At 41.0% G+C, this 23,160-nt stretch overlaps 1 protein-coding gene across 3 annotated transcripts in view; it reads right to left on the bottom strand.

Moving 5' to 3' along the window:
* Positions 1-23,160, bottom strand: part of CCDC85A (coiled-coil domain containing 85A) — a 63,074-nt gene that overhangs the window by 11,269 nt on the left and 28,645 nt on the right. Inside the window, exon 3 of one of the 3 annotated variants that reach the window (XM_039344379.1) lies at positions 22,732-22,777. The exons of the other annotated variants lie outside the window; for them this stretch is intronic. Within the exon in view, the coding sequence (XP_039200313.1) occupies positions 22,743-22,777 (35 nt within the window). The 3' untranslated portion in view covers positions 22,732-22,742. Of the gene's footprint in view, positions 1-22,731; positions 22,778-23,160 lie in introns of those variants that run through there. 3 annotated transcript variants of the gene reach the window in all.

The raw sequence follows: 23,160 nt of genomic DNA, 5'->3' as shown, positions 1-23,160 counted from the left end.
TCGTCCAGGTAGCATTGCACCCAAACCGGCATCAATCTCAGGTGTGCCGCAAGAACCGCCAGGACCTTGGAAAAGACCCTTGGGCCGACGACAGGCCAAATGGAAGTGCCCTGTACTGGTAATGATGCCCCATGTAGCTGAACCTGAGAAACTGGCGATGGCCGGGGATGATGGGAATGTGGAGGTATGCCTCTATGAGGTCCACTGAAGTGAGAAAGTCCCCCTTTTGGATGCTGCCTAGGATGGACTGAAATGTCTGCATCTTGAACCTTCTGTATGCCAGATAAAGGTTCAGGCATTTTAGGTATAAGATTGCCCTCCATCCTCCCAAGGTCTTGGGGACTACAAAGAGGATGGAGTAGAATCTGCGCCCCCGTTGAGCCATAGGCACCGGTTCTATGGCTCTAATGTCTAGTAAGTGACAGATGGCCTTCTGCATGAGACCTCTCCTTAGAGACTTTTTTGATTGGGAACAAGTAATGAACCGTCTTGGTGGACTGGAAATGAATTCCAGAGACAAGCCGTGATAGATGGTGTCCAGGACCCAGGCGTCTGTGGTGGTGACCTCCCATTGAGTGACGAAGAAGGAAAGCCTTCCCCCTATGGGAGGATCCATTGGGGGGTCACTTCCTGCAGAAGGGACGACCCCACTGCTGCTGCTCCTAAATGCTGCTATGCAGCGCAATTTAAAAAAGCATTGATTGGGAGGGGGAGATAGGTGGGAGGGGGAGATAGGTGGGGAGGGGGAATTGTAGAGCCTGTAAGTGCAGGTGGACTGGAATTGCTGCCTGGGCCGTGGGGCCGGTCTGTCAGCCGGACAGTCCTGCCTGAGAGTGAAGGACCAAGAAGGTTGTGTGGTTGGAGAAGTGGTAGCAGACCAAAAGAACTGTCTACAATTGTAAAGGGTAAACCGTCTATCGGACCGTTTAGTAAGATGGGCCAGAATCTTCTTTTTATCCTTGTTCTCTGACAGAAATGGGGCTAAGGCATCCCCAAACAATTTACTACCCTGGTATGGGGCTGCTGCCAGATGCCACTTGGACTTGGTGTCTGCCTGCCATTGTCTTAGCCATAGTATGCGGCGGGCTGTCATGTTGGACGCCAAGGATCTGGAGGAAAACCGAGCAGCGTGTAAAGTCGCATCGGAAGCATATTCCATCATGGCCACTAATTTGCTCAGGTCCTGATGTATGCGGACATCGTCCGAGGGGATCCTGGCCTGTAACTGACGAAGCCAGATGAGGGCGGACCTCGTAAAGAAGGAGGCTGAAGTGGACGCCCTGATAGACCACACTGCCGCCTGGTGTGACCTTCTAAAGGCCATTTCCAATCTGCGTTCCTCAGATTTAATGGCCTCTGCCATATCCCTTGAAATAGTGGAAGGGGAGAACAGGTGAGACAGGGGCTCATCCACCGTGGGAACATTCAGTGCCTCATCTAATTCTGAGACCCCGCTAAACAACTTCTTATCATTTCCACCTGGAAGGGGGAAGATACCTGGGGAAGCCCATTGTTTCTTAACTGCGTTGAGGAACAAGGCTGGACATGGAACATGGTGTTGAGTGACTACTGGTTCAATGAAGATGGGGTCCACCTCTGGATCCGTTGTGGAAGCCGTTGGGGCAGATCGGCTAGGTCCCTCGTGTGCAACCGAGCTAACCTTGCGAAGCAGGGGAAGAAAAAGAGATGGATTAAATAGCCCTCCGAATGGGGGCAGATCCGGTGCCGGTTCCTCCTCTTCTGACCACAAGGTGTCAAGCACCTGATCCTGCTCTGGGGTCAATGAGACCCCGCTAAAGGAAGAATGGGAGGGGGAAAGAGGGTCACAAGAACTGTGATGTACTGTACGTAAGAGAGGAAGGGAAAGCAAAGATTCCTCTCTGGGCAACGATGGAGTCCTGACGGCAAGGGCCTGCTCCACTGCCTGAGCCACCAGGGCCTGGATTCTATCATCCAAGGATGGGAGGGTGAACTCTTCCCCTCTAAGCCCCGCAGCCGTAGGCGTAAAGGTGGCCTCCGGGGCCTGCAGGGCCCGTGGGGTAGAGGGAGACCTGAAGGTATGTGCCTCAGGTACCACATCGGCTTGGCCATAAGAGGTTGACGGTTCTGCCGGTGCACAGACTTCCTGAGGAGAAGAAGAAAGACCTAGAGGCAGATCAAAAAAGGTGGACTCAGTCTGAGTAGTCTCAACTCTGGCCTGTTTTTGAGCCTTTGAAAACTCTTTTTCCAATGCCTGTGTCTCCTGCTGGCTTGTTTTTCAGCCAATTTAGAGATTTTCCCCCAAAGGCAGCCTTGGGTTTGACCTTGGCTGCGATCCTACCAGCGGCCTCTTGTGTAGGAGATCTGTTCCTTTTCCAGCCTGAAGAAGGAGGGGGGCAGCTCTGGATTGGGAAGCCGTGTTATCCCACATGCTGTTATAAAATCTTCAGGTGCGCGAGAGGGATCAATTGGCTGATAAGGGTATAGGAGAAATGCTGAAAATAGGTTTCCCTACCCCCCCAGCCACTGAACCAGTGGTATCCAAAAAACCAGTTCCACTTGCAGCCATTATTGCTTCCACCTGAAGTGGACTGTGGCCTGCTAGTGAGGCTTGCTGTGTTGCCAGCAATATAAAGGGTGGCAACAGTACAGTGTCAGAGGCTAGGAACTACTGTAGAGATCAGCAAGCCAAAGGTGACCAGGACTTGAGACACCAGAAGGCCCAGTAAAACTCTTGGGCCTATGCCAAGGATAAGAGGAAATTCCAAATGCCACAAGGGAAATCTCCAAGGGTGACCTGAGAGAACTCCCCCCCCCCAGACAAATCTGGCTGCTACAACACAGGAAGGGCCCTTTGCCAAGGAAGCCTCAGTGAGGCCTTAATTGGAGCACAAGACTGCTGCAAGAATGGCGGCCTTGGCGGGAGGCCGAAGCCTCCAAGATGGTGGTCACGGACAGCTGGGCCCCTGTGTAGATCAGGCCTTCAATAAGGCAGATGAAAACTCCCAGGTCTGAGAAAGAAAGCGCCGCTACAGACCTAATCGCTGCCGAACTGGGTGGAAAGGTCTTTTTTCCACTTCACCCCCCACCTTCCCTTGCAGTCAGCAAGGCTAGGGACCACGCGGTTGCAAAATGGTGGCCGCAACTCAGTCGATCACCCCCTCTGGCTCTGCAACGGGTAGGATTCACCCGGCCTGTTACATCCTTCTCAGGGGGAAACAGGGCCAAAAACGCCCTCCCCAGCTGATCGTCGACGTTTAGATCGAGTTCGCAGTCACCGGAATGGCCAAAAACGTGACGACACAATCCGAGGCCCCTGTGGCCTCCGCGAGCCGAGCCAGGCTCTTTAAGGCCGTCGGAGCTGCAGCCGCAAGCTCCAACGCCAGAGGAGAGTTGGTGGGAATGGGGGGGATTTTGGAAGGGCGCTGTGCTGGAAGGGAGAAAGGATGGAAGAAAATCCCCTTTCCCAAGCGAAGAGGGTATGGGGGGTAATTTGGAACAAAAAACGGAGTCCTCCGTTTGGAAAAAACTGATTCCCAATGGGAATCAGTAGGAAATGGTCCTCTAGAGGAGCGCTGGTCCCAGCGCTGCTCCAGAGACTAAAAGTCAAGGAAGTTTAGTAAATTTAAAATCTAATGGATAATCCACTGTCTGTGAGCCAAACCTGCACGTCTGTTCTGGGCAAGATCAAGTCGAAAACTGGGGAAACAGGCCCAGGACAGGCATGGCAAGTTTGGCTGACTTGATCTGATTGGGCAGGAGGATTAAGTTAACCCATTAGTGGATTATCCATCTCCAGTGCTAGAGAATGCCTAGTTCATATATTAAATAGCTGTTCTAGATAGCATATCCATCTTGTGATGACTTCATCACCATCAATCAAATGTTCCCTGAATAACTGTGAAACAGGAAACTATCATTAATTAAATACTACAGAGAATATGCACTTTAAAACAATTCTTTTCAATGGAAGTAGTTTATCAGCAATAAAAACTATTAATTAGTTTTAATTATGGGGAGAAGTTAGAAGGAAGACAAGATGGAAGAACAGAAGAAGAACAAAATGCTCATCAGCTCTAATAGGAATGCTTCTTCCAATCCCTAATTGCAGTCCAGGGGATAATTTCAATTGCTTATTAGTACACATAATGGAAATTGGAGGTAGAGAGTTGTGCTGAGGGTTTAATTTTTATAATCTATTTAAACATGACTTTGAGGTATACATTAAATGTAGTATGTCATGTCTTAATCTCTAAAACAACTACTGTAATACTGTAATCACTTTTTATGTTTACAGTAATCATGCAATTTATTTATTCAATCAGCACATAAACTTTTTCAACTGCTGAAGCAACTCTAAATTATGTACACATACATTTAAATAAAGCAAGCACACATACAATCATTAAAAAAAGAGTGTTAAACTACAAAATGTAGCCAAATATTAAAATATTCATTATCAATCTGATATCTCAAATCAGGTAGAAAGCTCATGCTTTTTAAATTAAAATAAGGAAAACACACCAAAGAGAAGCCAATATCTTTGGATTATTCATTGGTTAATATCACTGAATTGTCCAGAAGTACAGTTGCTCCCAAGAATTACATGTGGTCTGACAAAGAGGAAAAGTCCCTCCTGCCTGTTCCAAACAATGCCCTGAATTTACAAGTTATATGGAAAAAAAATGATGATTGATGCAGTTTTCTTGGCCAAGAATAAAAGTAACTACAACTATTGAATCCATCTTCAACACAACTGGCTTACAAACTGTAACACTCCCTTTGTGTAAACCAAAGGGCTTTCACAGGCTTTAACCATTTGGAATGGATAAGGGAAGGGAAGGGATTGTGGTTTTGTGTGTGTGTGTGTACACATATTTTTGTGAGTTTAAATTTAGAGGACAGAATTTAGTTTGTGCAGCTCTAAAGTGTTGGTTTCTCTCCCACCTAAGTTGGAATTAGGTTCAATTTAATCAAAGGCATTTTCCTCCAAGCAAATAGTGCAACTGACACAAGAACAGCAAACTGTTTCGATTTTGGGATTTTGAGAGCATTACAGATGATACACAGATCCTATTTAACAACCATATGGCGGGACAAGTTTAAACAAAATCCTCTAGTATATAACAGTAGCATATTAAAATAGGAACAATATATTCTTCCTGTCATTTTGCATTCTATAATCAGAGAGCTCTGAAATAAAGATGGACATGAGGCAATTCTCATCAAGCAGAAACTGACAAATTTTGGGAATGAAATACAAGTTAGTGGTGAACTAAAATCATGATAGTTAGAATGGTTAATGTTATGTCCTGAGCCTGTGCAAGCAGGCTCGGGGCATTGCAAACGGTCCCGGACAGGTGCAAGTTGCCCGGGACCAGACAGGCTGTCGCCAGTACTTGTGTGCATGCGCAAGTGCTGGCATGCCAAAAGTTGCAGATTGACCCGGGAATGGCCTATATAAGAGGCCAAGAGTTTTGGGTGTTGCCGGCGTCTTCCAACTGTAAGCTGAACTAAGAATAAAGAAGTCTTGAGAACTACAACTGCTTCTCGTGTCTTGCCATTTCGCGAAGGACGCAACACTGGCGGCGAAGGTGGGATGCCTTACATCAATCGAAAAGGTGTAAGCTTACCCAAGTGAGTCCTGAGCGGCAGGAACGGTGTTGACTCAGCAGCTACCCGCCAATCCAGCGTGCATTCGGGGGTAGGCTGGCAGATAGACCCTTCCTTCTACAAAATGGCAAAAATTGGAAGGCTTTTGGAATTCGATGTCTCACATCCAGAGAGGTGGGAGTCCTACGTAGCCAGGGTGGAAAACTACCTCAAGGTAAATCAAGTACGGGAAGATAGTTTAAAGGCTGCCACCCTGCTGTGCGTTTGTGGTCAAGACGCATTCGAAATCGCTGAGAACCTTGCAGCACCTGTCCCTCTAGAGTCTGTCAGCTACGCAGATCTAAAAAAGCTACTGAAGGAGCACTTCCAGCCCAAGATGTCCATCATCGCGTGGCGCCACACCTTCGAGCAGAGGGATCAACGACCCGGAGAATCGGCCAAGGAGTACATCGCCGCGTTGAGAAAAGCCGCCAAACATTGCGAGTTCAAAGACCTCGAAGAACGACTGAGGGACAGATTTGTATGTGGTCTAAGGCATAGAGAGTTACAACAGAGACTTTTTGCCAAGGAGGACTTGTCATTCCAAGATGCCTTGAGAGAGGTCACCGCAGAAGAAGCAGCGGGCGGCGCCATCAAGAACATGCGGCCGATCAGAAACAGTCCAGATGCTGCGTCCGTGCACCAGGAAGAAGTCCAAAGGAACTCTGAGGAGGATCCTGATGAGGAAGTGGACCGTCTCCACCCCACAAAGGAAGGAAAACAAAAAGGAAGCTTTTCAGCTCTCCCCAAGTGCATCGGTTGTGGAGGTCGCCACAAGAGAACCGACTGCAAGTTCTGCTCCGCTATCTGCAGGGCGTGCGGAAAACAAGGACACATTGCAGCTGTGTGTCTGGGCCGTCAGAAGGTACAACCTCAGGAAGAATTGCGCCTGAAAGGTACCAGGGTTCCCAGCCAAAACAGGGTGGGGTTTTGCGCTTCGCGAAGAAGCATCTATAGGACAGGCACACACAAGCCCATTAAGAAAAAGCTGTCACTTAAGGTGAAGCTACAAGGGGTTCCATTGGCTATGGAACTGGATACGGGGTCTGCACTTTCAATCATTTCCATGCAAACGTTTAGGAAGATTTGTTCTGGTAGTGGAACTCAGGCCAAGCTGAGGCCTTCTGACATTGTGTTAACAGACTTTCAAAACTCCAGAGTGTGTGTTAAGGGGGAGGCCACCCTTAACGTACAGTATAAGGATTTTGAAGGTCCACTAGATCTAATAGTAGTAGGGGGTGAACGAACGAGTCTCATAGGACTCGATTGGTTTGAGGCCTTGGGAATACACGTCACAGGGCTCAATAGTCTGCAAACACTTGACCTACAAGAAGTCTGCAAAGAATTTGCAGATGTCTTCAGCCCCCAGCTGGGCACACATAAAGGACCCCCTGTGTCATTAAAACTAGACCCCACTGTCACTCCCATTAGAATTAAAGCAAGAAGGGTCCCTTTTGCTTTAAAAAGTAAAATTGACACTGAGTTGGACAAACTGATTCAGCAAGGAGTTCTAGAACCTGTTGACTCCAGTCTCTGGGAAGCCCCCATTGTCACGCCTCTCAAGGCAAATGGGGACATTCGCATCTGTGCTGATTACAAATGCACTCTGAATAAGGCATTGCAGCAACATGCCTATCCTGTTCCTGTGGTCAATCATATTCTGGCCTCCCTCAAGGGGGGGGGGCGCATTTTTACAAAGCTTGACCTAGCTCAGGCATGTCAACAGCTGCCTGTTGATGATGATACTGCTGTAGCGCAGACCATTGTGACCCACAGAGGGGCCTTCAAGGTGAAGAGGCTACAATTTGGAGTAAATGTCGCTTCTGGAATTTTCCAAAGCGTAATGGAAAACACACTACGGGGTATACCAGGGGTTTGCCCCTATTTTGATGATGTCTTAATTGCAGGAGATTCTACACACAATTTAGCTGAGAGATTAAGGGCTGTCCTGTTAAGGTTCAGGGAAACGGGCCTCAAGCTTAAGAAGGACAAATGTAAAATTGGGGTGCCTTCTACTGATTTTTTGGGATTCAAAATTGATGCTACTGGGATTCACCCTGCTGAATCCAAACTGAAAGCTATTATGCATGCTTCCTGGGCCTTCTGAATTTTTACAATTCCTTTCTTCCACATAAAGCTAGTGTAGCTGAGCCTCTTCACAGGCTATTAGACAAACAGGCAGTGTGGCAGTGGTCACAAAAACATGAGGCAAGTTTCAATGAGGTCAAGGCCTTACTCACTTCTAACAGTGTACTCGCACATTTCAATGAATCCCTTCCTGTGTGCATCGCTTGTGATGCTTCTCCTTATGGGGTAGGAGCTGTACTAAGCCACCTCAGGGCAGATGGAACTCAGGTTCCTGTTGCATACTACTCCAGAACCTTGTCTGCTGCTGAGCGTAATTATGCTCAAATAGACAGGGAGGCTTTAGCTGTGGTTGCTGGAATTAAAAAATTCCATGATTTTTTATATGGCAGGCATTTCACGGTCTTCACTGACCATAAGCCTTTGTTGGGACTGTTTACCACACGTAAGCAAACTCCCCAAATCATCTCCCCCAGAATGCTAAGATAGTCTATCTTTCTTTCTGCCTATGATTTCTCCCTACTTCATAAACCTGGGAGGGAAATGGGCCATGCTGATGGCCTCAGTAGGTTACCCCTGCCGGTAATAGAAGCTGACCCTGCTCCAGCTATCAATCTTCTCTCCATTCAGGCCTTGCCCAAGTCTCCTTTGAATGCCAGAGATGTAGCCGCTGAATCAGGCACAGATCACACACTTTCACGTGTCCTTTCTTGGGTTTTATCTGGATGGCCAGAGAGCTGTCCTGGCACTGAGGTTCAGAGTTTCTGGTCTAAAAGGAATGAGTTGTCCACCTTCCAGGGTTGTCTGCTTTGGGGAAGCAGAGTTGTTATTCCTACATCAATGAGGACTAAGGTCTTAGGTTCCCTCCACGAGGGTTATCCTGGCATTGTACGCATGAAGGCGCTCGCGCGCAGCCATTTGTGGTGGCCTGGGTTAGATAGTGACATTGAAGCTAAGGTGCACGCATGCCACCTTTGCCAACGCTCGCGCCCCGAAATGCCACAAGCTCCTGTACATAGATGGGAGGAAACACAGTCTCCATGGTCTAGGGTGCACATTGACTACACTGGGCCCTTTCAGGGTCAATTCTTCTTGGTCCTAGTTGACAGCCATTCAAAATGGCTTGAGGTTGTACCTGTATCTTCCACCACCGCTGCAAAGACTATTCAAGTAGTGAGGGGGATTTTTGCTGCACACGGGCTTCCAGATGTCATCGTGTCTGACAATGGCCCTCAATTCACTTCTTCCGAATTCCAAGCTTTCTTACAGGCTAACATGATTCGTCATGCCACCTCTGCACCTTTCCACCCATCCACCAACGGTATGGCTGAACGCATGGTTCGCATCACCAAGGACGCCTTGAAGAAAATTACCTATGGAGACTGGCATCACAGGTTGGCTGACTTCCTCCTTTCTTATCGCACTACACCGTCCACTTCTACGGGGAGGAGCAATCCATCAGCCCAAGCACCACCTGTTATAGTCCAGGAAGTGTTAATACTGGTAATTGCAGTTTGCAAGAATTATGTGTAACTTTTTCTAGGCCATTTGGCCTTTGCAGCTCACTGCAGAAAGTAAGTAAATTTGTATCATTTCATTTCTATACATTAAAACTAAACAAATAGATTCATAGAAACAAATCAGTTGAACAACTTAGTGGCTTCATTTGTACGACCAGCTAGGTTTGGTTAGTTTTAAACTTGGCTGTTCACCCACACCCACACCTGGCCCTAGTGTTGTGAGCCTAACTCATTTAAGATTTATGATTCAAAGTATTGTGTGAATGAAGACAGAGGATAATGAGAAGTGCATTGCGTAAATGTAACCGCAGAGTTGGAAGGGACTATTTGAGCCACTGCAGGAAGTTTTAATAATTTGCAACCAAGCTCCTGAGAAATATTTTGATTCCCAGTCGAATAAAAGTTCAGGAAACCATTGTGCCAATTATCAGCTGCAAGCTTCTCCATTATAGTGAAAAGATTTACTTTTTCTACCATTCACCTGGAATTTGTTTCCTTATAACGTAAGAATTTGCTTCCTTATGAATATGTCCATACCAGCTTGGTATCTGATTACTACAGGACTATCTGACCAAACCTGAATCATCCCAACCTACTAATTCATCTAGGGAGAAGGTCCTGCATTTCCAGGAGGCAAAGGGAGATACTGGTTATCAGTAGCACAACAATATTCTATGCCACCTTCTCTCTTCTTTCGGAATTTTTTTTTTCCTTTTCTGTCCCTGTGATTATTATGGATAAATAGATTGTGGAGAGGGAGAGAGAGAGAGAGAGAGAGAGCTCTGAATAACATCCTTTGAAGTATTTGAAGAGTTCTACCGCATCCTTCTCAGTCTTCTCTTTTCAAGCCAAACATGCTCATCTCCTTCATTCTTTCTTTGTAAAACTTAAGTTCTAGTCTCCTGATCAGCCTTACAGTCTTCTCTGGATCTGGATCAATTTGTCTAATCCCTTTTTAATATGATGTGCTAGACACAGTATATGAAATAGGTCTCAGTACTGAAGTAGGTTGTGACCAATGCAGAATATAGTGAAACTATTATTTACTATTGATTTGGAATTGGAAACTAAACCTGAATTTACCTTTAAGCAACAACATGACATGGTGACTCCTGTTGTGATCAACCACAAGTCTAATTTGGTTAATATGTTTATTTCTTCAGTCATATACCTGATAATTTTCCCTCCTTTATAAAACTAAAACAACCACCTGATAGCACGTAATCAAAAAAGACTTAAAAGACTGGAAGGAGGAAAACACAATCCTGTTTCGGGGTTGTATATGTCCAAATGAGAACCACAATTTTAATTCAAATATGCTGATTTTTTTCACTTGTCTTCTATAATGCATAACCAGAAGACTTTCCTTATTTATCTTTGATGGGATGATCCCATGAAAGTCCTTTTCCACCTTGGCATACACACACAGCACACACTATTTCTCACTGATAATCACCCATTTCAGATGGATGACTTGCAAAAGTGTTTTTGTTTGCTTGACTGGTTTGCCCCTGCCACTCTCTGACTTACGAGTCTGTCCCCAATTCACTTCTACCTGGATACTCAATACTTCTCACTGAGTCCTCAAGTATAAAAACTTACCATTTTAGCTACTGAAAGTCAGCACTGCCTCTCCACATCAGAAGCAGCCATTTAAAATCATCTTCAAAGAATGGCACCACAGGATGCAAGTCTAATTGCCTGTCTGGCATTTGTACATACATTAAAACCAGTTTATGCCTCTTTGAAAATTATAAGATAATGGGGAGCGGAAGGGGGGGGAGAGAGACTTGAAAAGAATTAGGTGCTTTGAAATGAATGAAACCTAAAAAGGGAGCAATATGACTTATTACTACCTCTGCTGCAAAATGCAAATATTTAAACCAACTTGAAGCAGCAGGAGCAATAGCCCAGGGCAGGGGTAGGCAACCTTGGCTCTTTTATGATTCGTGGACTTCAACTCCCAGAATTCCTGAGCCAGCCATGCTGAGGGGAAAGGGAGAGTTTCCAAGCTGAGCCATGCTGGCTCAGGAATTCTGGGAGTTGAAGTCCACAAGTCATAAAAGAGCCAAGGTTCCCTATCCCTGGCCCAGGGCATCGGATATTAGAGATAGCACTTTCAGGAAATTGCTAATGTGGCTGATGCTAATGTCTCTTACCTAACCTCTCTTTTGCTTTATTTATTTATATTTATTGAAAATTTTACATAAACTAAAACACAACTCGGAAAAAAAAGAAGAGTAAAAAAGTATAAACAGGTGCAAGTAAAAGCAAAAAAAGAGCCGAAGTTAAAAAATATGACTTCTAACCTAACAGATATTGGACAAACCCATCATCATCCCGACCTTTTATTTCTTTCAGAGATCCCTTCAACCCCATATTAAATTCTCATCTTTTTCAATCATTAAATCATTTCATTTTTTTGCTTGTTCTAGCAAAAAATCCATAAAAAATGTCTAGTCTTTTAAAGGAAGTATATGTTGTTTTCTCCCCGACCAGGCAGTTCAGTTTCGCCATTTCCACTATTTCTGAAAGTTTATGATTTATTCCTCCATTGTGGGAAGAACTTCAACATTCTTTCATCTTCTATATAAATCTAGGGATTTTTGCAATATTAATCTTTAATATTTTTTGTATCATTGTATCAAAAAGGCTCATTTTTCTTTCTTTTTTCTACTTAAATAGCAAAAATTAAATGTCATTAAAATTTTCATTAACTAGCACTGTCAATATTGTATATAAGGCTTTATAATTATGAGATACATTTGGAAATGTGTTGACAGGGATTTCAATATGTTGCAATTTATTATGATATATTCAATCTTCACTCAAGAAGTTCTAGAATAAAATCAGTAACTGATTTTTTATTTAGCTATATTTTCCTTAGATTCTACTCAAACAAAAGTTCTAATTAATACTAGTATGTATTTAAATCCAAAAATAAATACTTTTTCATGTTCCTTCATGTTTTTATCTCTTAAACATTGACTGGAGGTAACTTGATACATTTTAATAGTTTATCTGATGTAAAGCACCAATGATGCATCATTTTATTTAAAAACTTCTGTTAAATTATACCACAATGTAAATTTTATCCCATTTACCCATATTCTTTCCCCTTCTATATATTATATTATGGCAGATATATATTATACAGATATATTTGGGTATATTTGGGTATATATATTTGTGTTAACATCTGTATGTTATAGCCAAAGGTAGTAGCCCATTTTGATTTGCCTTGACTTTACTAACAAAAATGTATATATTTTTGCAATTACATGTTCATAATTTGTAGATAATTCATGTTCAAATTCTGTCTTACATTTTTAAATTCCAACTACCCCTTTGTCTATATTAAATCTTTTAATTTTAATTGTGGATATGAAAACCACTGAATACTATGTTCCTCTGCAGTCAATTGTTCTTCTTACTTCATCTTAAGCTCTCCATCTTCCTGTATTAATAAATCTTGCTATTGTATGTTAGCCATTTCTCTCTGTTTGTCTTCTATAAAATGCTTCCTTGCTGAGACCAATAAAGGTATTTTCAGACACAATTTGATGTGTATTTGTTCCATGTTCTTAGTGATCTTTAAAATCCACATTAACTTTATTGTGCCATAAAACCAAAGCTCAAGTTAGCCCTACCCTTACAAAACACTCGTACAGTGAGTACTAGAACTGGCCATCATAGCCTGAAGTAATACTGTACCATTCTGAGGTATCACAAATAATTACAATGACAACTTCCAAGCTCTTATTTCCATCACTACTCCCTACTTTCTACATCCTTATCAAACTAGTCAATTAACAAAGGACCTATGTCCAACTGCATAAGTCCTAACCAAGCTAAAACCCAAGAAATCAGGAATTTGGTAAGGGAGACAAGAGTATCAAGTAATGATCAAACAGCACTTTAGGCACTTTTTGTTCCTTATTGATTCCTTGTTTGTTTGTGCTATTTCTTAACTGTCCATCTCCCTCAGAGAGGGTCTTTATCCAGAGGAAGGTAGAAACCCAAATGGCTACCTTTGAAGACTACTCAGAAATTGCCATTAGTGCTGAATATAGAGTATGTGTACGGCTATCTAACCTAATGAGTGAGACACACTACTGTATAACCATTTATCATCAGTGTAATTGAAAGTTGTTACTGCATTAACTTCCAATAAGTTTTCCAAACACAATTCAAATGTCTGTTTTTAATCTTTAAAATATTTTACTGATTGAATCTAGGCATCTGCATAACTGTCTCCTTCAAGTAGAAGCCACCTGTTTTGTCTACTCACCTTAGCTAGGGATGTGTAGGTCTCCTTTCCATATGTTAGGACACATTGTTCCTTATGGTTGCCCCATCTTTTCAGAACAACTTCCCTTCTGAGATTTATATATCACCCTGCTTATCTTTGAGAGGTCATTGAAATGGGCCTATTCCTCAGATATTTACTTCGTTTCTCAAAGAGTGTCCACACATCCAAAAAGGTCAAGATGTACCAAAATGGTAAAAAGAAGTGCTGCTTGTTTTTTATATGTATTGTGGGCAACATCTTAATTGTTTTTCACCATACCCTGTGGACATTCCTGATACCTACTCTTTTAATATAATACTTATATAGCACTTTGGGGAGTCATTTCAGAATATGCTGATTTGCCAAGGACACAGATAAATAAGCATCTAACCTATAGACTTTAACAGGTGAACAAAACATTTTGAAGTTGAAAAGTTTTAAGCCTAAAACATCCTATTCTACTCTTACCTGAGTAATCTGATGTCAATATAATGACTTTGTCATAAACATTCTGATCTCCAAATGGGCCAGTCCAGGCTGAGCCACTTTAGGTAAGGTCAGAATAGATTTATTTGTTTATTGGTTTATTTAAAGTAGGCAGTTAGTAGCAAGTTTGAATATTTCAGTGAAGTTAATGTAAGAATGTAATTGTTGAATCAGGATTTCCTGGTATTAGTCAGGGGCCTTACAAGGACATCAAGGGAATGGCAAAGCATTCCTTTACTCAGAAAGGCAGGAGAAAAAAAATCTTGGATCACAGATCTAAATTTAGGCTGTGTATTTCAGTAAGCAAATCTCTCAGTACATATGGTTTCAATCTTGTCTTGAATAAAGAGATTAATGTTACCAAATCAGACCTCTGAGTCTTCTGCCAGTCAAATCCTGAATAAAAGATTAAACGTCTGGACAACTGAGATTTAAGAAGCTTGAGAACAATGTCTCATAAACACAAATGTTGGCCTCAAAATGGACATCTCTAGTATGTATTAGAAATATCAGATGCATGCCTTATGATAAGAAGTAGATACATCATGGATATAATCTACATCAGGGGCACCATTTTTTTTAGTTAGCCCATATAAATATATAGATCTTCCAAATCAGCTCTCTACCAGTTCTAATGACTAAACATTCTTACCTTCAAATACTATTTATTCCAGCCAACTCTCCAATCCAAGATGTTAACTTGACCCCACAAACTTGCTTTGTTTGTGTTTCTATCTTGACCAGTCTTCACTCCATGATGGCATTGTTAAAATAGGAAAGTCCCACTCACTTCTCTTATGCATATAATTCAAAGCTACATTCTTAATGAATGTACAAACAGAAGAAGTGACTCAAGATACCATTAAAAACATGCCACTAGTAAAGGGTCTTTAGGTAATATTTTGTCATTATAAACCAAGTCTATAATTACTTACTAAATATTTTAATATTCATATGTACTGCTAATTTTCTGTATTATGCTGTTGTTTTAAAACTTTTTTAGCTGATTCAGGTTCATTCTCAAACAACAAATAAAATCACTTTGGAACAGTTTATTCTTCTTTTTTCAACTTTTGCAAAAAGAATAATAAAAATGGAGAAATTGCAAATCTTTCTGTACTAAGGATTTCCCAAATCCTGTAGAAACTGATTCAAATATGTTTTGCTTTGTCAATCAGACCAACCTCCATTGTTGTCAGTTTTAAAGTGCCGGCATACAAAACTGCTTTAGAATTTTATTTGCTAAAGAAGACTAGAGAAAGCAATAAAGTGGCTTTTTAAAACTGAAACCCTATCAGTGGAACCTGCTCTTCAGAAATCTTGCCTGACTCTGAGTCTTTTGTTGAAGGGCCTGTTATTTGCCTGAGCCTTTTCATCTATTTTTTGATTTCAGAATGCTACTTATCTTTTTTTTTTTTTTTTTTTTTGCAACACTGCTATGTTACAGAAAACTGCTATACAAGCCTCCTCAGAAACATATCCCACTGATCCTAGTGGCACCTATCGATAGGACTGATGTCTTTAGCTGCTCCCATTAGGGACTTCCCTTTTAAATTTCCCACAATGCTCTGGGAAGAAATTATACTGGTATTTTGGAAACTTACAGCTGAAAGCTTCAGATATGTAGTACAAGATATTAGCCAAGGATCAAGACAAGATATTGAAGCTTTACATGATCCATCCCTTGGAATGTTCTACTGCAGACATGTCAAACATAAGGCCCGGGGGCCGGATGCAGCCCGCACAGTAGTTTCATGTGGCCCGCGAAGCCATCCTGGAAACAGTGAGGGAACGGCCCCCGCTGCCTTGGCCCTAGCCCAGGCCGGCTGGGAGGGAGCCAATGTACAATTTTGTGGTGGCCATCTATGCTGAAACTCATTCAGTCTTAGCTCCACAAGGCCATCTGGAAACAGTGAGGAACCAGCCCCTGCCACATTGGCCCCGCCCCCTGGGTGCATGCTGGGGAGATGTTACCCTTTGTGAGGAATGAAGAAATGCACCATTTCCTGGAAGTGGCCAGCAAATGGCCCTCACCTACTTCACATATTCGGCTTGATAGGCTCTGGGGGAGGGGTTTTGGCAGGCAGCGGGGCACTCTCCTCACAGCACCAAGAGGCTGATCCGAGTGGTGCAAATCCAAAAAGAAACGCGAGGCCGCCCAGCTCCCAGCCTGCCTGGTTTCAGCAGGCAGCGGGGCGCTCTCCTCACAGCGCCAAGAGCTGAACTGGATGGCGCGAATCTGATGAGAAGTGCAATGCTGCCTAGTCCCCAGTCTGCCCAGTTTCAACAGGCAGCAAGGCGCAAAATTGGCGGGCTTCGCACCGCCCGGCTCAACGTCTCGGCACTGTGAGAGCGCCCCTCTGCCTGCCCAAACCATGCCCACCCAGTAGGCCACACTCACTCCAACCACGCCCACCCAGTAGGCCACACTCACTCCATCCATGCCCACCCAGTAGGCCACACCCACCCTGGCCACACCCACCCAGCCCCCCCCTGAGGGCAACCGCAATGCTGATGAGGCCCTCAGTGAAATTGAGTTTGACACCCCTGTACTATTGTATAAGGATGTCTCTAACCAACCACATCATGCTACAGGAAATTATGCCAATTCCAAAATATGAGCACATTAAACAGCTATTAAAAATACCACAGAATCAAAAATGATCTTATTATGTCACTTGGATTTAGTATTGTAGACAGCAAGGCATCCATATCTCCTAAATTAACAGTAAAGTTAGTGTATGTTAGGGCAGATATACATAATTACATATCTATCAAGTTTCATCCACTAATTTTTCTATTTGATTCTCCCAGCCATACAAATGCTTAGCTACAGGCAACAATGCAGCTGCCAACAATTCTACCTGCAGGACATTTTTTCACTCCCGTCCTTAGAAATAATATAAAATGTGTTCAAACCTTGTTTAAACTTCCTCTGTTTGGCTAAATCTTCAGATGATTCAATTATGGGAATGTGGCAGATGTTTGGGTGAGAAAAAAAAACTGCTTTGGACAGCTATGCTTTACTCTGCAGGTGTGAGTAAGTTGTATAATATAAAATTCTGCTCAGGATTCCTTGTTATCAAGTTGAATCACCAAGTATCACTTTTTTGTCTGCAGCCACATGCTATCAAATAATCCAAATCAGCTTTATGACTGAATCATTAAAAATCAATGACTGTCATCAACATCCCTTACACTGCAGCTTTCTGAAGAAAAAGCGAAGAAGGGAACCACATATACTAACCATTTGCAAGTAGGCATTTCTTATACATAAGCGGTATTATAAATGGGGAAGGGGCATGAGTCCACATAGAAGACCTGCCAAAAGGTTGTTTGGGTAGTCCTCAGTTAGTGGCTGCCTTGGACAGTGACCTTTTGCAGTTACACTGATGATGAAAAAGTATCTTTACATCCAGTTCTGTAACCTATATAAATTGAGACAGCAATAATTGTAAACCAAGAAATCTGGAAAAGCTAAAAGATCTGAGCAAAGTTATGGGTATATCTGTACCCACAACAGAAAAGCTGGTGTTTCAATCTGATGTTCCCTCAACTGTTTTCAAAATAACAGTTTAAATTATGCCACCTGGTTAGTGTTTATTTCTGACCTACTAATTGAACATAATGCCTCTCTCTTGTCATAATAAAAAGAGAATCATACTTTGATGTAACATAAACGTAACTAAATTCAGCAATAATTACATCATAGTTCTTCTAGCTCTAAAACCAACATCTAAAGTCAATCCAGCAGGCAGGCCTGTATCATTTTATTACTAATCATTAAAGAGAGTCATATATTTTGCAATCCCTGAGTACTATGTAATAGCAAAATAACCATCTGTACAACATGTTCTTCTTACACTGGAATGAGTGAAAACACAAGCAATACTCTGACTGCACACATCAGCTTGAGTGCAGAGCTAAATTATCCAAACCTGGGTATTTGCAAGCTCATGTTTATCCAGCACCACTACTGTATTTCAAAGAAATTGGAAATTGCAGCCAACCCAACTTCCCCTTTTCAAAGGAACCTGACATGTTTTCACCTAAATCTTTACACTGGGACTTTGTCTTCACATCTTTTGTAGGCTTTATTAGTATTTCATTTGTACATCACCCAGAGTCCCTCTGTGAGGAAGATGGGCAGTTTCTAAATTTGATGAATAAATAAAGTAACTAAATAAATTTGAACTTCTGCGTAGTTATGTGAGGTAGGTAGAATACTTGGGTTCTTGCCATTGGCTTGAGTGGGCTCAAAAGTAAAGGAAGAAAGTGAGTTGAACCTTGTCAGTACATGGATGGCAGACCACTAGAAAATCTCATGGTTAACAAGACTAGTCTAGAAATTGGGGAAGGGGATCCTGAAAAAGGCAGTGACAAACTATTTGCTCTATCATTGTCAAAGAAAACTACATGACCATGGCCATTTAATCACAAGGAATTAAAGTTATTGTTTCTACGCTGTCATCACCAGCAACCTTAACTGCCAGGCTTTGTACCCTGGAAGTTCACATAAAAGTTTTCTCAGTTATGTCTATATTTGTAAATTCAGAGATCTGATTACTTCTGAAATTCAAATGTGGTAAGAAAAAGATTTAATAAAACTAAGCGTAATATCTTGGTCGATCCATCATCATAATACAGTTTGTTTGGTTTTGGCTTACTATATGATCCCCTGTAATTTTTTGAACAGTAAATGACACATTTGGATCACATCATTTTGTGTTGGTATGTGTGTAAATCTGTGTGTATGTGCATGTGCATAAAATAAAAATCTGGTCATTGTGGCTCATGCAGCAAATTATGATTAAACAAATATAATACCCTTGTAATACAATCCAGGCATTACACTAAAATATAATGTTTTTTGTAGGCCAAAACCATTCTCGATTACAGACTATGATTTATAGATTAGCTTAATGTGAGAACTTCAACTGTACTGCTTTTATTGTATGTATACTGCATTTTTAATTATCATTTAGCATTTAAAATTGTTACCTCTTACTGTATTCTACTTTATTGTAAGTTGCTCAGGGCAAACTCAAATTTAGATAGCAAACAATGTAATTAATGTAATTAATTAATTAAAGTAAAATCCACAATTGCACCTGTTCAGAGTTTGTAATAGCCACCAGTATAACCTGTTTGCAAAAGGAGTCTGTCAGTAGATGCCAAGGGCTTTGATAGATGGACAGCCATATAAATATTTTAAATAAATAAATGTAAAAATTAGCAATGTTTCTCACTTCTTTCTATCTTATTCCAAATGACCAAAAATGCTTACCATACCACTTTTTTGCTACAGAATCCACTCAGAATTACTCTGTGTGATTTTTTGATAATCTCAGTGATATAAGGGCCTATAATTAGGTCAACTTTACCAATGCAAACCAGCAAATGCTTCAAGAGGTATAAAGTATGCAAGCATACACATGCATTCAGGAAGACGGTAGCCAACTGTCTTCATCCTATACTTTCAATTACTGCCTATTATGAAACTATTAATGAACAGTAAACATCAATGATACCAAAATGATGAGCATAACAAAATCATCATGCAAATGTTGCCACTAAGTACTTGCATTCTGAACCTCTCTGTGTCTGTGTGTGTGTACATTGTCATGCACAATTCATTTCTTGGTACTGTATACCCACAGATGTCCATTCATGTGAGACTCTTCCTATTATGATCTTTATCCCAGTAGCAGCCAAAGGGATTTTAGTGGCAAGCCCTAATTCTTCCTCTTATGAGAAAGCCTTTCAAATATTTTCATTCTAGCCGGACAATCCAAATATCCCACAGGATATGTACAAAGAAGTAAGAAAGCAGATTTGATTAATGTGCCATATAAATCCTGAAGGAATGAAGAAGTTAAGCAAGGAGCAGTTACAAAGAATTATACTAATGAAGCTATGAATTAAAATCAGCAGTGCTCAGTCAGGCTATCTAATCACTCCTATATTTCCAAGAAGCACTGCCAACATCATACTTTATGTTTCATTAATACACTGAGTAGTAAGTAAGGATATTATTCTAAAAGGACTGTGTTATTCAAGGTGAAACCCAACTAGATTAAGAGTTAAAGCAAAGCTAAAATGTCCATTATTCTGGAAGGGCCAATAATAATTTCAGACTCTCTAGGCAGTAATATAATTAGATCATTCTAAATCCTGGATTTAATTATCTTTTGAGATCCTCTTGTGCAATAACATGAATTATTTTGCTTACCTCAAAATTCATTTGGGCACCCTCTTCTGAATTAAGCTTAGGACTTCTATCCTGAAGTCCTATCATGGTAACATTACTGTCTTTGAATCATTCCCTAATTAACCAACAGAGGCTTTTAATAAGGCAATAATGGAAAGGATGAAGCTTCTTCTGTCACTGCATCTCTGTACTGTGAAGAGGAAAATATGTAATAAAACATATGGAGATTCTGTTCACAGATCAGGCAGACAACAATGAAAAAAATAATCCTATGTATTGCAAAAATAATCCCCTTTTTAATTTGATACTGAAAAAGAGAGGTTAGCCACCATTATCACAGAATACAGAAATCAATCTTCAGTGTGAATTTCACATTTTTTTTTTTTTGAGGAACAAGTTGATCCTAACCATTTTAAAAACTGCTTTGCCTTAAGCAGTATTTAAGCTTGTTTTAGAGTTGCCACAACTGCATGTAGGCATCACCACATGCCTAGCTGCAAAGGGATTGGGTTGCAGATGGCTGCAGATCAGCTGACATGCACACCTCCCAAACTGTGTATTGTGTGGAGATGTACATCCTGTGTGCCAATTGGTTGATCTGGCTTCCTGTTCTGTGTTTTGCTATTTGGGTATCCCCCCGCCAGAACATTATATTTGCAGAAATATAAATGGAACATCTATGAAACCATCCCTAACCAACAGACACTTATGTTCCCTGATGTGCAGTGTCAGAGAAATCTGCTCGACCTTTACAATCAAACACCTATTTTCCTCATGGTCTAGTACTTCCCTATTCTACCTGACCATAATCACAAACAAAACAAAAAGTACAATTATGGCAAGCTAATAATATATATGCAGGCCCTTAAATCTAAGAGTGTATATACGGGCTTTTTAAGTAGCTATACTTAAGAGTTACTTTGATGTAAGATGGGTGGCCTATAACTTTTATAAATATAAATTTAATAAATAAATAACTAAATAGCACTGAATATTTTATAAATATAAATTTAATAAATAACTAAATAGCATTAAATGTTTTATTTATTAATTAATTAAATGGCATTGTATATTTGAGTTCCTGCAACTCAAAGAAGTTTCAGTGCGACTCCATTTACTATATGTTTGGTGAAAGATTACGGATCTCACAAAATTATGAAAGCTTCCATGTACTTATTTGTTAATTTTCTTTTCTGATTATCTTTCAATAACTCAGGGTAGCATCCTTTAACTTGATATCCATCACCAAATTCTATGACATAAAGGGGGCTTATTGGAGATAGAGACAGATCCAAATGTCACCCAGTGAACTCCTGTAATTGAGGGTGAACTCCTGATCCAAGTCCATTGTCTCCACATGAATTCTTACTGACTCTATCACTGAATCATAATACTACTTACAGTGGATTATAACTGAGGAGAAAACGTGGGTATATACTCAGTTTCTGGAACTAGAGCCACTTGAAGAGGTTTGCTAATCACCCAATCTTCCATATTCAAGTATACTTAGTAGAATCTCATGACTTTGAACGACAGAACTTGCCCTTGAGAAAAATTTAATTCAAAACAGATTTTCCCCCAAAATCTGTTGTATGCTCTGAAAGTAAAAAACAGGATCCCAACCCAATACTTCACTTTATGGATTCAGAGTAGGCCTACATAGAAAACTTCACAAATGGAGAGAAGAGACACTTGGCTAGGTAGCTGTCATTATTTCCAAAGAATTCAGGGTTCTAGTTCTCATTTAGAAAACATTTCCCATCAAACTACAAGTAATTCTGAATCTTTATTTCCCCAATAAAGTCTGCTGTTCTGTTGATAAAATGATGTAACTTAAGTGTTTGTGTTGGGTATTGGATTGTCACAACATAAAACATGGAACCCAGAGTCACTATGGATAGTGTGTTGGGCAGCATATTAGATAGATAGATAGGGAGATAGGTAGGTAGGTAGGTAAGTAGGTAGGTAGGCAGGCAGGCAGGCAGGCAGACAGACAGACAGATAATAGATAGATAAATGCAATATTTGTATGATGAAGTTAGTAATGTCATCTTTGGAACTTTATGTCATTTTTGGATCTTTATTATTGGTTGTGGATACCATTGAGCCAAAGGCAAATAATGCCAAGGAAAAAAAAATAGAAGTTAATTTCTAGCAAATCTTTTGTGCATACATAATTGTCCTTCATCCAGGAAATGATAGACAATACAGTAGGACTAAGCATGAAGAATCTTTTACTTCTCTTTTGTTAACAGGTGATTTGGAACTAAGCTTCTGTTTTCAAGTTAAAATTGGCAAGTCCTATTCTGAACCAAGCCAGGTTATTAAGAAACGTTTGAAAATTAGGAAGATTACTTTCCCAGTAGGTTGTAATTCTGACTTTGGTCAGGCTTTCCAAAGCCAGATTCAAAATATTAATCTCCTCTATATAATTTTTTATCATTAGCATAATTCAAAGCTTACCTTTGCTTCTATCTCAGTAGATGATTTGCATCAAAACAGTACTCCTTGCTAATTATCAATGTATGCCTCTAGGATGAAGATAAATTGGATCTAGTATTGCCAAAAGAGAGAAATTGAATAAACAAAACCTGAATTCAGAGACCATCTTTAGGGGAAAAAGATAAGGGAAAACAGAAGAGAAACAAATATTATCATGGAAAGTCTGCCAAATGTACTCAGAAACAAATTTAGGAGCCTACAGATTTAAAAAAAGGAATGACAAAGAAAGAGGATTGTGTTTTGTAAAACAGAATAATTTAGGAAGTTCCCTTTCTTGGTAATCTTTTACTTCCAATTAGAGACTCCAAAACAGATTTCTAGGATTTTAAAAAAAATAGATACAAACACACATTGAAAATCCCACCTTAACTGTTCACAGCTTGTCTATTATTAAGCTGTAATGTTCTTTGGACATAGCATGGTACAGTATGCAA

This window comes from Crotalus tigris, unplaced genomic scaffold (genome assembly GCF_016545835.1).
Source record: "Crotalus tigris isolate CLP2741 ecotype Arizona unplaced genomic scaffold, ASM1654583v1 scf7180000017903.3850313, whole genome shotgun sequence".
In the NCBI taxonomy this organism is placed as follows: Eukaryota; Metazoa; Chordata; class Lepidosauria; order Squamata; family Viperidae; genus Crotalus; species Crotalus tigris.
The sequence above is the reverse complement of the archived record's forward strand: the minus strand, read 5'-3'. Positions and strand labels throughout refer to the sequence as shown.